The 17,588-nt window shown below is 36.7% G+C and overlaps 1 protein-coding gene across 2 annotated transcripts in view; it reads right to left on the reverse strand.

The window, feature by feature from the left end:
* ARHGAP10 (Rho GTPase activating protein 10) overlaps positions 1-17,588 on the reverse strand; it is a 135,623-nt gene that overhangs the window by 67,988 nt on the left and 50,047 nt on the right. The window contains exons 4-10 of one of the 2 annotated variants that reach the window (XM_056490805.1): positions 16,078-16,149; positions 12,753-12,854; positions 9,752-9,862; positions 7,584-7,688; positions 4,085-4,214; positions 2,698-2,804; positions 981-1,075 (exon numbers count right to left, since the gene is read on the reverse strand). In XM_056490805.1, the coding sequence (XP_056346780.1) occupies positions 981-1,075; positions 2,698-2,804; positions 4,085-4,214; positions 7,584-7,688; positions 9,752-9,862; positions 12,753-12,854; positions 16,078-16,149 (722 nt within the window). The remainder of the gene's footprint in view (positions 1-980; positions 1,076-2,697; positions 2,805-4,084; positions 4,215-7,583; positions 7,689-9,751; positions 9,863-12,752; positions 12,855-16,077; positions 16,150-17,588) is intronic. The other variant, XM_056490807.1, reaches the window with a different exon arrangement.

Here is a 17,588-nt window from a genome sequence, read left to right on the forward strand (position 1 = left end):
ATCATAGGATGGGGGGGGGTCTGACAGCATTGGCCCCCTCTACTTTTGAAGTGAAAAACATTAGGAATCTGATGCCAAAAAAAACCAAAAACCCTATAAAACTTGAAGACCTACTATATTATAAATTAGCATGTAGTTAATCGGTATAAGTAAGGAGCAAGCATACAGATTAAAAGCAAGTCAAAGGGGGTGGATGCAAAAGCTCAGTAGCAATCCACTAATTTATATCTAGCATTTAATTCAAGACATGATCCATTTCTGCATCAAAATAAAGTAGCATTACCACAGCAATATTTATTTGGAGTGCCTTATTAAGTTAGATACCTTCACTTCATGAATGAAGGAAGACTAGAATGTTGTTAAAAGACAATATTTATCAAATTTTGAGATACTTTAGAGAAAAAGATTAGCAAGTCTCTTCTTTAGAGCAACAAGTGTTGCTTCAAAAAGACAGTGGAAGCAACATTCAAGATGCAGTGGATGATTATACCAGATATAAAAAGCCTCAAAATCCCAATAACCTTATTTCAATCTGAAAATCCCCCATATCCCCTCAGCAGCCCATCACTTTAGAATCCATGACTCTGATACAATGTGGTCATGCCTATAGAAATTGTTACTGTAATCAGTCTTTCACTACGGCTGTATGTACTTTAACTTAAACCATGTTTCTTCACTATGGTAGCAACTCTCAATAGCTCCCCTTAACTTTGGCTGTGCTTTTCTTTAGAGTGAGCTCAAGCAATGTCTACACTTCAGTTTAGTTTGCTTCTGCTACACACTGCTGAGGTAAAACCCAGTGAGCCACGGCAGTGCTTGCCTGCTCCTCCATTCCCATTGGAACTCTGACTGAGGATTGAAGAAATCAGAAGAAAGCACAACAGCAATTTATATTTGTATAAGTAATTAGTATTACTACACAATAGCAGTTTTAACTACTACTTAAAAAGAGCTCTTCCTAGTGTGCATCACAAGCTTACCTGTCTGAAGCTTCTAAGTCAAAACAGAATCGCCTGTCTATTGTATCTGCATTTCTTTTGGTGCAATATGTAAGGACAAAGAGCTCTGCATCACCCTGTGAAAAGAAAGTTTTTATAAGCTTGACCCAGTTTTCACAAGTTTTTATGAGGTCCAGTAAGCCAGCTGTACAAGGCAAGTAAGGTAAATTTATATTAAATGGCAAAAGCTATACTGAAAACTGACACTTGCAAAAGAATTTGCCCATGTTTGCAGTTCACTTTTCCACACAATAACATAAATTCTGTGGTCATTAATCTAAAAATATTGAATCCATTTTAGCTAGTACTTTACAGAATGACTCAGTACCACAGTAACTTAAACTAACAAAAATATTTTGCACTGGTTACAATATAAACACAAAAAGAGATTTTTCTCATTTTATATCAGCCACAGTGTTTTCAGTGTAGTAAAGGCTATACTAACTCAAACAAAATAAATATTCTTTACTATTTGTAACTTGTCTTACAGAAAAAAACTTTCTTTCTTTGAGACCAACACCAGGATCTGATTTTACCCAGGAATCACAAACTTATCTGTGAATGCTGCCTGAGTCGTACCAGATTAAATCAGGATTAACTCCACATTTTAATTTATTTCTTGTCTTATTCAGCATCTCCAGACATAGAAGGCTGTCACTGCAGAAGGAGTAACTACAGGAGTTTCTAAATGGGAGATCTTTCAATGCAGCAGAAATGGCTTCATAATGGCTGAATGCTCAGACACACACACCATCTACTATACTAATTAAAATGGCTTATTACAATTAGAGTAAATTAGGATAAAAAATTCATAGAAGTACTGAATGATTAAGGAAACCAAATACCACTAATTTTCAGTACATCAGGCTTTCCAAAGCTTTTGAAAGATTCTTCCAAATTCAATATATTCATAAATAAGAGTCCTCAAAATTATGAAAGCCATCTCCCCTCTGCTGAAACTAATAGGATATAATAACTTGATAAAATTACAACAAAAGGATTTTCTGACCAAATGTGAAGACAGGGCAGGGTGATGCATTTCCAGCATATTGACTCAAGCCTTAGTTTCCAGATTCAGATATCCTTTTTCCTTGCAACAAAATACATTTTATCCCTATCAATACATTAATTTAACATGTCATCTTTAAAGGTAATGAGTGACATCAATTTCCAACTATTTCAGTAGAATTAAAGCTATTTAAAGATAAACCAAATCTTGGGTCTTGAATATCTCAGATGCTTTTAAAGATATCTGAAATTACATTCAGTTATCAGTAAAAATTATATTCCTATGAAAACCCACTTTTCTAGTCTCACCTCTAGTATTTAAATTTCCAAAAGAAAACTCTAACTGAATCATTTAATAAAGAAATTTCTAGGTCTGTTATATTTTCCTGATTTATACTTTAGAAAGTTAAAGGCCTCATGGATAAATAGGATTCCAGATGTGAAACATTGCATGTTACCTGTGTCAGGTCCTCTGGTCTTCTAAAAAGAAGAAACTGAAAAGTCTAGAGCATTCTTACCTATTAATCCACCCATACTTTAGGTTAATGTCCTTCAATGCAGACTGAATTGCATGAGGAAAGATGGAAAAAGGGGCAAGGAAGGTAGAGGGGAAAAGTACTTGACACATCTGACACATTCTCTGATCTTAATAGAGGACAGGTGTAAGAGTAGAAAATATAAATATACGTACAACTTTCCCTCCTGATCTGTGTTCAAATGGGATCATGGAGAACTTCTTTGTCTCTTTCCTGTACATGCAATAGTGCTTCACCCAACTGGAACCAAAGGGAGCAGGCCCTACATAACACAAAAGCAATAAAAAGCATGTACTTTTTCCAGTTTCTGCATTCTCTTCTTCTGCTTTCTAAAATGATACCTAAGAGCCCTACTTAAATTCTAAAAATGCAGTATTTAAAGCAAAGGTACAAATTAAGAATATTATACAACATCATACAAATGTTAACCACTGCTTATTCTAAAAAACAATGCATGTTGTACTTCACTCTTATGCTTAATAACAAATGGAACGAATTATTAATGCATCTTTCTCTCACTACTTCAGACAAAATAATTTTTCCCTATAAAGTAAATATCCCCTTAAGACTTTATTTATCAGAACACAGAAAGCTAGATTTACACCTGGTAATATCCACAGATTACCACACCTCTATTGCAAGTCATAAACAATCTCTTGATTAAGGTCTGATCACAACTTCTGACATCAGAATTCTTTCCTATTAATCAGTGCATACCCTATACAGGAGACAGTTTAGAGGCCAGCTTACTGCAAATAGTATTGCTGAGATTTGCACCATAATGCTAACTGTTCAAACTTGGGTTCTGACCCTTTGCATCTCCTCTCTTCTATTAGCTGACTTTTCCTAAAAAATAGGTCTACAGATGAATCTTCTCACTCATATAAGGGCAAACATCATAAAAACATGATTTATGCAAAATGTTTAAAAATAAATAATAAATTACAATAAATTGACATTCCTTGAGCAACAAGAGCTCTGCATCTTTTTTGGCTTTTTTTACTAGTGTGAGAAAGATTCATAATTGTTTGAAGTGTTGACAGGATATGATTTATGCAACATGCACCTTCACAGCAAGAATTTTAACACCAGCTACCTAACATATAGCCTGCTTCATTTGACCCTATCATCACAATTAGGTAATGAAAGTGTATCAATGAATCAAGGAAATGACACTCAATTTCATCATACTCAACAAGCCAAATTTTCAGAGGCTAATTTGACAACTCATGTTGCTGGCTGACAACAAATGTTTGACAGTTCTAGGGGGAGGTCATTAGTAAGGACTTAAAAATAAGATGAAATCTACTCTTTGGTCAAATAAAACTTCCCTGAAACCAATTACTTTTACTAAAAGCTGTCACATTTTCAGCTCCAAATTCTTTTTATAAGCCACAGTAACAATGCTGTTAAAAACTTTGAAAATATACTTAGATGCCTCTTTAATCAACTGTAAATTCTTTGCATCTTCCTGCTACCTGTAGAGATAAGAATTGCCCACATGCCCAATAGGAGCACTGTGGAATACAAAATACATCTTACTTTTTTCCTGTACATAGAGGTAACCTTCCATGGTGAAGTGATTTGCTCTTTTATGTTCCTGAGGATTTCTTCTGATCTTGTTCATGAGTTCCTCTACCTCTGACCTTGTTCCTTCAAAACGATTTCGTGTCTAAAACGAGACAGCAGAAACCCCTTGGTAATAAAAAGGAAGAAAGACTTACTCTTCCTGCCTGATAGGAATCACATACTGGGTTTGTACAGCAAGGTTTTGGTGGTGGGGGGCTACAAAGGAGACCCCTGTGAGAAAGTGATAGAAGCTTCTTCCATGTCCCACAGAGCCAGTGCCAGACAGCTCCAAGATGGACCAAGGCTGAGCCCATCAGTGACCATGGTAGAGCCTCTGCCATAATGTATTTAAGAGGGAAAAACCACACAATGCCAAATGCAGCCAGAGAGTGGAGTGAGAATATGTGAGAAGAACAGCTCTGCAGACCCCAAGAGGGGTCTGCAGATCTCTGCAGAAGGAGGTGCAGGGGATGGTCCAGGTGACAGAGCTGAGATTCCCCTGAAGTTCCTATGGACATTGGATAAGTCCATGAAGGACTGTCTCAAGTGGAAGAAATCCCAAGATGGAGCAGGAAGTAGCAGTAGAGGCATCATGTGAAGAACTGACCATAACCCTCATTCTGCTGCACCACTGACAGAAGTGAGGGCTGATTTAAGATTTGGGTTTTATTTCTCATTATCCTATCCTAATCTGGTAATAAATTAAACTAAATTCTCCCAGTCAAGTCTGTTTTGCCTCTAATTGGTCTGTAATTGATCTCCCTGTCCTGTTCTTGATCCACAAACTCTCCAGCTAAGGAGGGCAGTGATAGAGCAGCTTTAATGGGCCTCTGGCATCCAGCCAGGGCCAACCCACCACAAATAACTATAAAAGGAGACAATGCCAGGCCATTTTAGGATAGGCAGTGCACAATTTCCATAAATGTGTTTACTCTCCAAATTTTCTGATATCCTTCAAAATCAATGTAGAGTTTAGATATCAGCTGCTGTGACTGTGGAAAGCACACTATGACTGCCAGAGTAGGTTCTAAAACAATGCAATTGAAATTTCCTTAGAAAAATATTACTACATATATTGGCTTAATTAACGAGACTCTTACTTGTCAGGAAGAAGAGGATTTTCTGTGGTGATTTAGGAAAAAAGTGTCAGGAAGGTCATTAACAGAGAAGAAATATTTATCAGAATATTAGCAAAAAAAATCAGAAAGTAACCATGCTATACACAAATTATATGATAGGACTACACAAAACAACAGAGTAGCTCACATCTGACACAAGTTGACACAAGTAACCCTTTGGTTTGGTCTGAAAAACACTGGTAACTGGTCAATGAACAAATAAAATCACAACAATCATAGCAACAGCTGGTTTTCTCTACAAATGCACCTGTCTGAGCTGCAAACACTGAAAAACACTTTAAAATCCAAACTGGTACATGTGTTTTGAGGAAAGCACATTGTTTCAGATGCACGATTATGTGTCTTTTTGCTTTCTGAGAGCACTTTGATTTTTTTTGAAAATCTGGCCTCACATATTTTATCTTTTCCCCAGGACAAGCATACAAGATGACATGACTTTTGGAAGAATCAGCTTTCTAGAGCTTGGGCTACAAGGCTAGGGTGGGTCTTTTTCTTTCTTTCTTTTGGGAGGAGGAGATGGGCAGTGAGAGGAAGGCAGGGTTTGTGGTAGGGGACAGAGAAGAAATCCATAGGATAATTCTCACAGTAAAGACAACCTGAATGAAAGGAAAGGCAACTACTACAGCTATAATGGCAAGTCCCAAATAACTTTCCATATCCAGCTAGGCTGTCTGTACTGGATCTTGTACCCTGTAATTTCTAACACATCAATCCCAGTGTTCTGCCAGCAGCTCAGCTGTACCAGAGGCAAACCCCAGCTCATTTTTCCTTTAGGATGTCTTGTTGATCTTCAGCACAGAGGAAAGTGTGTTATGCCCTCTCAATCTTTTCAAATGCTTCCTTCTATACTCCTTTTACATCAGATAGTTGTTGAGCCTTGTTCTGCCTTCTCTCTACAGCCCCTATCTATTCATAAAACTTGAGCTGCAAAGCTCAAGCTCTTTAGAATTTGGTGGGGCACACTGTGATACCATTCAGTCAATTGAAAATGCTGCTGCTGGGATTGGCTTACTTTCTTACTGCTCATCATTTCTACACATCACTTCACTGGCTGTTTTCCATCTGTATTCTGAAACCCAGCTCTCCAAAACTGTATCAGAGTTTTCCTCTCCTGTTTCATCCAGCATCAGCTCCCCTCTATGCTGTTCCTCACTCTGTTAAGCACACAGAAGCTGCAAGTCTAGCCAGACATTTCCCCCACAAGCACTGACTTCTGCCACAAAAGCCTGCTTATGAAGTTACCACTAATCAGTTCCCCTTCTCAAACCAAACAACAGCTCAGAAGGAAACTTGACATTTGACCATACAGGAAGAAAATTAAAGGAATGGTATCACAGCATGTGAATCACGTCACTATGCATTACAACAACTGTAATCCTTCCTTCCGCCTCCCCGCTAGTTAAGCCATTTCTAAAAACAGTCCTCTCCAACAAGTAGTTTCTGTGTCTTAATTCCAGATGCCCTCAGAGGTCAACAAAACAAATGCACCATCAGGAATTAATTGTTTGCAGTATGATGTGTAGTTTGCTTTCTACCAAGAAGCCTCTGGCACACCCAAGTTCCTCTGAGCAAGCTGTATTCCTCATAAATCTCAAGGAAGCAAACAGATCATCTGACTAGTGACTCTGTCAGTCCCACTACTTCAGCCTTCACCTTGTTTCCTGCTCCCCCAGTCCAGATCACACTGGCAGATCACATTGGGATGAGAGCACACTAAATTAGTAGTGGCCTTGTTTACTGTCCCTGAAGGAACACATCATTTTGTCAAATACACCATGGATGCCAACAACAAGTCTCCTTACACAAACCAACCCCAAAACCAACAGGGATGTTCTTGTCTGAAAGGGCTGCTGCAAGACAAACTCCACACTGCTGTGACCAGCTGTTCTTATTCCCTTTTTTTAGTTATGAACAGTGTAAGCCTATAGGGAAATGACCCCCAGACATGACCACCACATACTAAATTTCAAAGCACACCCAAAACGCTGAAAACTTTGTGTTTCATTACCCATACCCTGAATTATACAGTGTTGTATGTATTTTTAACAGACTTCATTCGTTTTTAAATAATCATTGCATTATTTCTGTCTCAAAAACAAAAAATGAAAAAAAGGAGTGGAGGCCTTTTGCTTCATGCCTGTATCTTACAGTATTATTAGAAATTAAAAGAACTTGCTGGAATTAGTGATGTGGTTGGGTATCCAGGAGATGGCACCATATCCCCAAAATTCACAGGCAATGCACTGACATGGAACTAAGTGGTGGCAATATAGATACTGCACACGCAGCAACTTCAGCAAGTGATTTCACTCACAAAAGTAGACTCAACTTACATTCTGTATATTTATCTGCAGGGCCATTTTGTAATGATTGAAGTCTTTAGCAAGTTCATATCCTTGGTGATAGAAAGTGAACAAACCCTGAAAAAATGATAGCACCTGAAATAGAAATAAAAGACTTGTTAGAACAAAAACATTTTCTTCAATACAATTACTGCACATAGGCTTTTTTAGAAAGATAGACTACAAAATATTTTTTTTTATTAAATTTCCACTAATGCCTACACTTTATGAGCAATATTTAAATCCTAATGATGATCTATGTATACAGACATCTTGGTTGGTCCTGCCTCTGGAATTTCACAGCTGATCTCTACTTTCCATTTGACCATAGGGAATGTATATCCCATGTTCCCAAACTTTCCTATGTAACCTTTTCCTAGAACTGCTCTGATACCAATGATGTCTGGAACACACATTTGTGCACAAGGAGGCAATGATCATTCTGTATTTTAGTCACCTCTTCCCTGGTCATTCCTCTCTCTGCTAATGACCACGTGAAGATGACTTTCACATCAGTCATCTGGTTTGCTGGAAGAAGGAAGCTTCCCACTGCTGCCTTCTGTGCAGATCTGACCTTCTGTCAGAACCAGCAAGTGACCCAGCAAGTCAGCATATGCTGACTGTAGTATTTCAATTTAAAAGAACAAACAAGTTGTACTACACTGGAAGCAGCATGAGGTGTAGTCCTAACTCTCCTGTTTAGTTCAGGTTGCTGGGAGAAAGCAAGTAAGACATAAAAGAACAACTCTCTAAAGAGAACATGCCAAAGAACTAGGTTTTTTATTATTTAATAAAGGTCTGAAGTCATATAGCAAATCATTTTCACAAAATTAAAAAAAAAAAAAACAAAAAAAACTTTAAGTATAATTAAGGAAAAAAGGAAATAAGAATTTAGTAAAAAAATAATTTCAGCTTTCTAGGCTAGTGTAAACTTCAAGTAGAAATTAGGCAACAAAAAGTTCAGTCCCATCTAGAAGGAGCTTTCAGAAATGACAGACATGTTGCAAGAACATAATTTGAAGACTCATTTCTCTAGTCTGGCTCTGAGGAAACTTCAAACTGTCTGAAACACAATTACCAAATGCAAAGCTATTTAGGATTAGAAAAATATTTTAAAATTAAATATTTTTATAAAAAAGAAAAAAGCCAACATCTCTACAGCAAAAAATCCCCCACACAACCATTCTTTTCACAGCATTTTGCCATTCTTTAAACAATGCTAATATAATTGCAGAAATTTATTCCCCCATAAGTATTTTGGCAATTTTTTTTCATACAGGAATTATCTATATTAAAATAGACAGTTCTTACTAACTGCATAATCACCAGCTATTTTGATTAGGGTAATTTGAAAGTTCTTTTTCATTATTACATTAAAGTAATTGTATCAGAATAAAAGGACAGACTTGGCCCAAAAGCACAGACTTCAGAGCATGAGAGAATGGAAGTCGTTTCTACAATCTATCCTCCCTTTTTTCTCAGTATTACACTTACTCTTCTCTTGTTGTTTGATAAATTTGTATTTAAAATACCAAGCTAATGCACATTTCAGAAAATCTTAGAATAAGTTATTCTCATATATTGAAGAAAGTCTTGTCAGTGCATGCATGATTTTCACTAAAATTCAATTAAACCCCTTAATTTCTGCACAGATTCAATTGCAAGTGAAATTAAACCTATCAGGCTACTCAGTAACAGGCTTCTCATCCAGCAGCACTCTCCTAAATGAGTTATATCTGCAATTAGCAGGCCTCTAAGCCCAACCTTCATAATTAAAATTAGATTCCTTGCATTAGTCAGCAATAACATTTCATTGGTTAGAAAACCAAAGGCAAGAATCCTGACACCAGCACCCGCTTGAATCCTCTACTCTTACAATGTGAATTTAGGTTTTTACAGTACAAAAAAAGGTTTCACACATTTTCTGGAAATCAACACCAGTGGGTCCAAATCAGCTCTTATTACTGAGGTAAGATTTGACATGCTTGGTTAAGTTTATCTGCACTAGGAGTCTGTGCAGATGTAACAAGTTGGTTTAAATTCTCTTAAGTCATGCAATTGGTTGTGTTTTCCAGAAAGCTGAGCTTGGCTTTTGTCCAAAGGCATTCCTTTCCCATCCCTTCTGAAATGTAGGGTAGGTTGAGTTCAGTGGTACTTACAGGTTCCACACACTCAAATTTCTTCCGCTCCTGTATCTCCTGCAACTTGCACACGTACTCAAGGGACAGCTCATAGAAGTGCTTCCTGTTCTGCTCCACTTGGTTATCTGCCTGCACACAGAGCACACCTCATGAAGTTTCACTGCAGACAGCTTCAGGATAACACACACACATAAGTGGCAAGCAGGTAATTTTCACCATATTTGAGGGATTTGTTACAACACAGATCATTCATTTACTCTTAAATGGCAGCAGCAATTCCCTTTCACTAGGTAATATATATTGTTTTGAATCATGAGGCTAGATTTTTTAGAAAAATTCCAGGAACACCCATTCAAGCTTCTTTTCTAGGGAATCCAACTTTTAATAGCATTGCAAAGGTACCTGCCAAAACAGAGAGCAGGAGCTAAGAGCATCTTCCATTAGAAAAGGGGGAAATAATTTCTCCAATCAAATTAAGGAATAAAATGTGATTTCTGAAAACTAAAGTGCTGGTGCTGTAAGTTTTATACTATAAACCAAATAACTGTTGTAAATAGCCAGAATGCTGTTGTACCCATCCCACACCTGGGCTCACTCTGGCAAGAAATTCAATAGGACAAAAGTTCACTTACTGGTACAACTCTACAAGTTTCCTCAGAGCATCCAGTATCTAAAAATGCAGCCTTTCTACCTGCAGCTGATATTTAGCACAGCTTTGCAGAAATGCCAACACCATATTGATGCTAAACAGTTACATTTCAGCTGCCATCCATCTGCATATAAATATTGCACTTTCTAGCATCTTGAATCTTAAAGCTTGGTAATAGAAACCGTTACTAAAACACATTAAAGAAAAGGTTACTCTAAGTAACTAACACTCAGTCTTTGTCCACAAAGATCATACAAAATGCTTCTACAGTGAATTACCAAAGGAAGTGGAGAAAGGGTTAGATGAGAGGACAAGACTTACTGTCAGACTCTCTCTTAAATACTAAGACTCCATCCTGCAGGCAGAACAGTGAGTGCTGTGCTTTAAGAGGATAAGCCAAATTAGCTTTAAGACAGTTTTGCCTTAAGACGTGCTTGGCTTTAGTGCTCTGTGCTGGAGAACTCTGAGCAGTTAAAGGGGCATAACCACAAATGCCATTAAATAAATAAAGCTCTGATAAGTATTTCAGTAAGCAAATGTGTTTCAACAAGCCACGCCATTTTGATGCATCACAAAGTGTGGAATTGTTTGAGTTGTCAATCTATAAACACAGGAATTGTTTGAGTTGTCAGCTAAGCTTCTAATCATATAAACATGATGGGTACCACAACACCCTAGAAAGAGACTCTGAAGTGGATCTTCCAGGACATAATCCAGAATATACTACCACAACTCTCAGTTTTTTGAGGCATGAGCCTCCCCATGCACCCAGCAAGTTGCATTGTAGTTTGTGTACTGCTGAAGGAAGAAAGAAATAAGACACACACCATGTCTCATTGAAATTATAGGAATATTCTACCACCAGGAGAGCCAAAAGTTGTGTTCATGTTAAGATACACTCCACACTATGGCACATTTTTCATCAAGTTTTTGTCAAATTTATCCCTGCACTATCTACTCCAGTCAAGAGCTGACATAACTAGACATGAATAAAACTGAATTATAGACATTATAATGGAACTATATACACCTGTTCTCTAAGCTTGTGCAAGAAATTGTTTCCTATTTCCTCTGACAATATGCTGCAAGGGCCTTTTTTCTTCAAACTGTTTGTACATTCATACTTCAAAATTAAACATACAAATGTGTGAGCCTGACTGAAGAATTTCAGAATTTTTGCTCATGAAACTTTGAAGGACATTCAAAACAAATCTATATGCTCATTCTAGATTTCACACATGCTCTAAAGCTTCAGGCTATATTTGATACTTCAAAATACCTCTTAGAGGCAGTATGTATTTTTCCATTGAGGTTAGGTCTCATTTCAGATTTGATATTGAGAACCATATTTCATCAAGAGATCATAATCAGCCCTTTATCATTTTCCCTGCATCAAGTTCTTTGGCAGCTGAACATTTTGACAAAAGTACAGGTCCTGATACATGAGCCATGCCCAGTAACTCAACTGGGACAACTCAGCTCCCCAAAAGATACTTGTTTACACATTTGAGGGTCTATGTTGTAAATGCAGCATGGTGAAGTGGCATCTTAGTGAAACCCAAGAGTAGAGAAGTTCATGGGTAACTCTGCCAGTAATATTAATTATTTTTTATGAAAAATGGCACAGAATATTTGGGATGGGATAGAGGGCAGGGACAGGAGTTATCCCTGAGGAAAACATTAAGGTATATTATAGTCTAAGCATTAACAATTCTGACATATTACATTTATCTGGGAAAAAAAGTCCTTCTGGCTACAGCAAGTCTCTACAAGATTTCCTGGCATTCTTCTCACATACTATTTGCTGCTGTTCCAGAAATAAAAACTATTACAAATAAGTTGATGATGATAACAAGCCCAGAGGGACAGAAGGAATGCCAGGCAAAATATATCTATCAGTTATAAATTGTCAACAAACTTTTTTAAAGCACTACTCAAAAAAATCCCCAAACAAATCTTCAAAATGTGGGAAAAAGAAAAGGCACAAACCCACTTTATTTGGGAATAAAAGTCTTGCTGTCCTCTGCATCAAGTGTTATCACAGGACACTCAGTCAATACTCCCAGCGCAATGGAAATTACATGAGTGGTAAAGCCTTGTAAGAAACGCAGAGTTTTTCACAGTATGTTTGCATTTCACTGTTCCTTCAATTACATATAAAAACTAAAATGATGCTCAGTGCTTCATACACACAAACCCTTGATTCAGGTGTAGGTACTAAGTTCAGCACATTGTGATTTTCTCACCAACCTTTCCAGATGAGAAAATGGGTTTGTTTTACTACTAAGAATGCTGTTTCTGTATTTGCATAAGTATATTTACCTATTCCAAAGCCTTCAGCCTGCATAAAAAAAAGAGAGGCAACAATACCTCTTGTAATTGTAGCTCTTTCTTCTTAGCTGATAAATTCAAATGCTTTTCTAACAAACTGTAGTTCTTCTCTGTCTCTTTATCAAACTTCTTCTTTTCCTCCTAGATGTAGAAACAAAGTAGCAACCATGTAAATATAAAAGTGTACTATTTTTCTTCTTTTAAAATTCTACTTCATCAGGAAAAAAAAAGAAAAAATATCATAGCCCCAGTAAGCAGAGAAAAATATGTTCCATCTCATCTTAAAAATTAATTTAATGGCTAACTTGAAACTAAATCCCATCATACCATCATGGTGCAGCTTATCACACAGATGCTTACATCTTCTAAGTTGAAAAAGCAAAAAAACCTGAACTCTTCTTGATTTATTACATTTTTCATTACTTCCAGGCATCATCCACACCACCTTGTTTTTGAATAAAAGACATTACGTGGAAATACTAGTTTCACTGAAAAAATAACTTTCTAAAATTGACAAGGGAAAAGTTCCAACATCTCAAAACCCAAAGCAAATACACTTCTATATTCCATGTTTTCATTTTAAAGCTATACAACAACCTCAGTGCTAAGTTCCTATTTCTACCAGAGTTTTATTGTGCCTATGATAAAAACCCAATAGAAATAAAAAAAATATCCATAAAACTTAATATCATAGTATCAAAAGAGAAACTCTCACAGACACATAGGAATATCATTTGCACAATATAAATCCATTTATCTTGATTTCACCATTTTTCCATTTCACCAAAAACAATGTATTGGAAGTGGGATAGTCATTACATTTTCTAAGGAAATCTGAGCTTCTGAATCTAATTTAGTAGGAGACACTGTAAAAAAAATTGGTTCCTCAGTTCCAGTGTATTAAGGCAAAAATCGGTATTCATTAATTCAACCAACCAGTTTTGAAGCTATTTTTAGTTTATCTAATTGCAGTTGAAAATAACCTCAAATAAGCAAAATCAGCTAGTTAACTATATATTCAAGGACTGTCAGATTTACTCACCAGAAACATACTAGTTCAATTAAAATATTTTTCCTCATCTGTAGATTTGAAATCATATTTAAGTGTATTCTAACCTAAATCCCCGGTTAAACTCTACAGACGTAATTGCTCTTTTTTTCTCCTCTTTTCATTTTGAATAATACTATATACACTATCTTATAAGAGACATACATTTTTGTTCTCTGAACCATTAGATTCTGAAGATGGCACTACATTAAAGAGGCTGTTTGGGATTGCTTCTTAGCAAGGACTACTACCAGAATTTTTTTTTCCATACTTTGCGACAAAGAATTTCCTTTCAAAAGGAGTCTTTAAAAATATTTGTTATCAACTGAGAAACATGAAGATATGCATATAGTATCAGGGTCATTAGGAACAACATATTAGCAATATGGGGAATTACAAACCAAGTAGATTTCAGAGAAAGAGGTGAAAGAGTTTGTGTTTATATTAGCGAAACTTCCATTGATGTGGTGAACATTTGAATGATCTCAGAAAAAAAAAAAAAAAGAGTTAACTTCTGAACAGGCAAAGCCAGAAACTTCACACACATAGCTCTGGATTAGTGCAGCACCACCTTTCACTAAGAGGTAATTCAATAAGTGTTCAGCTTCTAGCTCTATGAAGCTAAACTTTCCTCCTTTTCTTCTTAAGCCTAACTCAGACAATTTCATCAACAAAGGGATGTAAGATGTAGAAAAAAACCTGAGGCAGCAGATTCAACTTTTATTTTGTAATGGTAGAGCATAAATCCTTCCTACAGCAACTACTACACAACACTACAGATGTATTTCACCACTAGATGCCACAGCGTGGTTTACAGAGCTAAGCAGAGTTACATTTCCAATGTCAGTGTTTTGATTACATTGAATGAATATTCACTTAAGAATATTCCAAGAGTTAAATATTTTTAGAGGGTTTTTATTTAAACATTATACAATTATGTAAGACTTCTATTTAAAGGTCATTGAGAATTCTGTCAAAAAAAAAAAAATCAGAAATAAAAGCTACAGCTTCACAGAAACAGAGACACAAGGAATAAAAAGTCCATCCAAACAAAAAACAAAATGGGAGATGCAAGCTGTGTGCAAGTAATTTGTGTTAGAAGCGTAAGGGAGAGAATTCTGACTAGGAAATGAGTGAAGATATGAGATAAGTTAAAGCAGTAGGAGTTCTCACCCCAAAACTAGCAAGATTCTTTAACAGCAAAAGTACTGGTGAAATAATGCATTCATTACACAGCTGCTTCTATGACAATTGGTTACATTCACAACAAATTCTCTCTTTCCTTGGAAAACTGGCTATATTATAAACCAAGTTTTTATTTTGTGCTGGTTGGGTCACCTAATATTCTTCTCTCAAGTCCATAAAATGACACAAAGCTCATTGTACCATTGAACTGAAAGGATTTATAATCAACAGAGCATTTTCAGTTCATGAACACTGAAATCATATGCAGAACATGTTAATCATTCCTACCAAAGTCAAAATGTATACTGTTCTCATAAGTAAAACATGGTCTTAGCTACTAAATATCACTGGTGATGAAGTAATGAAATTGTAAAATAAACCATATGCAGGTATTTGGAAAAGGCATTGAGTTTTACAACAGAAAGCCAGAATAAAATGCTGGTTTCTTTCTTTTCCAGTTTTTAAAATAAACACTTACATCTCTTACTTCAAGAAGGAAAGTAGACAGATAAAAATTCCTCCTTGTTACTTTTATCCAAATCTAGTCTGCACTCAATACATGAAATTTACTTTTTTTTTTTAAATTGTTCATAACTTAGTGACAATTTTTAAAAAATGACCAAACACTATTACCAAAAATACTTTCAATGAGATCTTGTCCTTAGCATCTTCATCCTTACTATTCCCATACAAAAAGAGCCAATGATGTATTTATTTTTTTAAAAATTAAATCAAGGCAATTCTCATTAGCAGGTGGCAAAAATGCAGTTAAAAGCATATGGATGAGCGAGCTCCTTTAGATAGTTAATATTTTTCAGCCTTTGTGCAACTGCAGGCAAACACAAAGCAGAATAGGGTTACCCATTAGGAAGGGGGGGGCAGGCTGTTAGCAGAATTCTTCCTATTCCAGACAGAGAAGATAAGGGAGGTAGGGAGAAGGAAGGGAAAGGACACATTCTTCTCTTCTTGAAACATTCCATTTGTTTCTGAAGCAAGCTCTCAAAGTAGAAACAAAAAATGTGTGAACACATGAAATATAAACAATAACGTTTCTGCCAATTACATGTCATTATTACAATCCTATCCAAGTAGGGAAATTAAATAAACTTATAAAGGCAAGGAGGGACAAACCTTTACAGCTCCTAGCTGCTCTTTCCTAAATCTTTCCAAAGGTTTGATCAGAGTTTCAGTAACACTGAGTGCCTAGAGAAAAAAAAGCATGGGTTAGGTTTTTGTAGCCAGATTGATGAGTCACATCAGCATCAGCAATAAAAAGAAAAAAGCAAGCAAGCTTTGGGGTAACATAATAGAATCATGCGAGTTAAAACTTCTAACTCAAAACAAAATAAACAAATCCACATCTCCAAGTTTATTGAAGCTTACAAAATTTCTTAATTTAATCCACTATCAGGAAAATTAAATTAAAGTAAACGCAAAAATTTCAGAAATTTCCAGGCTGCACCCAAAATTGCAACTGCTTCATTTGTGGCAGTCTTGCAGATTAGGTTGAAGGCCTCAATGACTGAACACCAGAATGAGACAGAGGAGAAATGAGTTTCATTAAGGGATGCAAAAATTTCTGCAACAAGAAGCACTACAGATAGCTGTGGAATACACCAGTGAGTGGCAAATAATAATCTTTTAAGACAGTTAAATCCATTAGGCATTCATATAAATCTCCAAATATTTACACACTTAAGTACATTAATAAGACCTTAAGCTAAATTATAAAATCAAAGTGGTGCAAAGTCAATAAACAAGAGGTTGAGGTGACGGGGTGAACATCCACCAGTGTACTTATGATATAAAGTCTCATGGCCAGAGTAAAAAGAAAAAAGGAGGACACAATAAGAGAGAAAACTGTAGCTTATTAGATCTGCACAGCTACTAGCTCCCATGAAATTGAATTGAAGATGGAGCAGGGTTCCATTTGGTGCAAACAAGGCTTCAAATTTTAAAAGTATTTGAAATTTCAGGAAAGGCTGGTACTTTTTGAACACAACAGCAGCATGGAAAAGATGGCAAGAACATTGCAGGTGTGGGAGAGCAGGTAGGATACTTTTGGTCTGTCCTAAGGCAGACTCACAGAATAAATCATGCCCAGGACAGGGCTTAGCACAGGCACTGGGCTGAGATGGCAAGAGTTCAAGCAGAGCTGCCTGGAATCCCCCTAACATACAACAGAAACCTTTCTCTCTCTTTCCTCCCCTTTCCCCTCCCTTTACAGTGAAAATCTTCAGATAAAACATCACAGGCTTAAGCCGGCCTTCTGGAACACTTCTGAAAAATTCTTATCATAAAACACACATGGGATGTCCTGGAGATCTGGCACAGCACAGATGTGAGCAGCACTGTCTGCTCCCACCCATCCCTGGAGCCATGAGGGATTACTGTGGGAGTCATCCTGCCAATTCCCTGTAAGCAGAACAACATTTCTAAGCAGCCAGCACAGCACACTAACCTGCAGCTAACTGGAAACCAAAGAGCTGGCAAGTCTGGGCCAAACTGGGTGCTGCACAGTCATCCATGTAACAGCTACATCCTAACTTCAGAGCATGTTTTCTCAGCACAAAACTTCCCTCTGCATCCATTTCCTGACTACCAAACACATTTTAAAGCACCCTTGGTGGGAGCAACAGGAA

The sequence above is a fragment of the Oenanthe melanoleuca genome, chromosome 4, assembly GCF_029582105.1.
Source record: "Oenanthe melanoleuca isolate GR-GAL-2019-014 chromosome 4, OMel1.0, whole genome shotgun sequence".
Lineage (NCBI taxonomy): Eukaryota > Metazoa > Chordata > Aves > Passeriformes > Muscicapidae > Oenanthe > Oenanthe melanoleuca.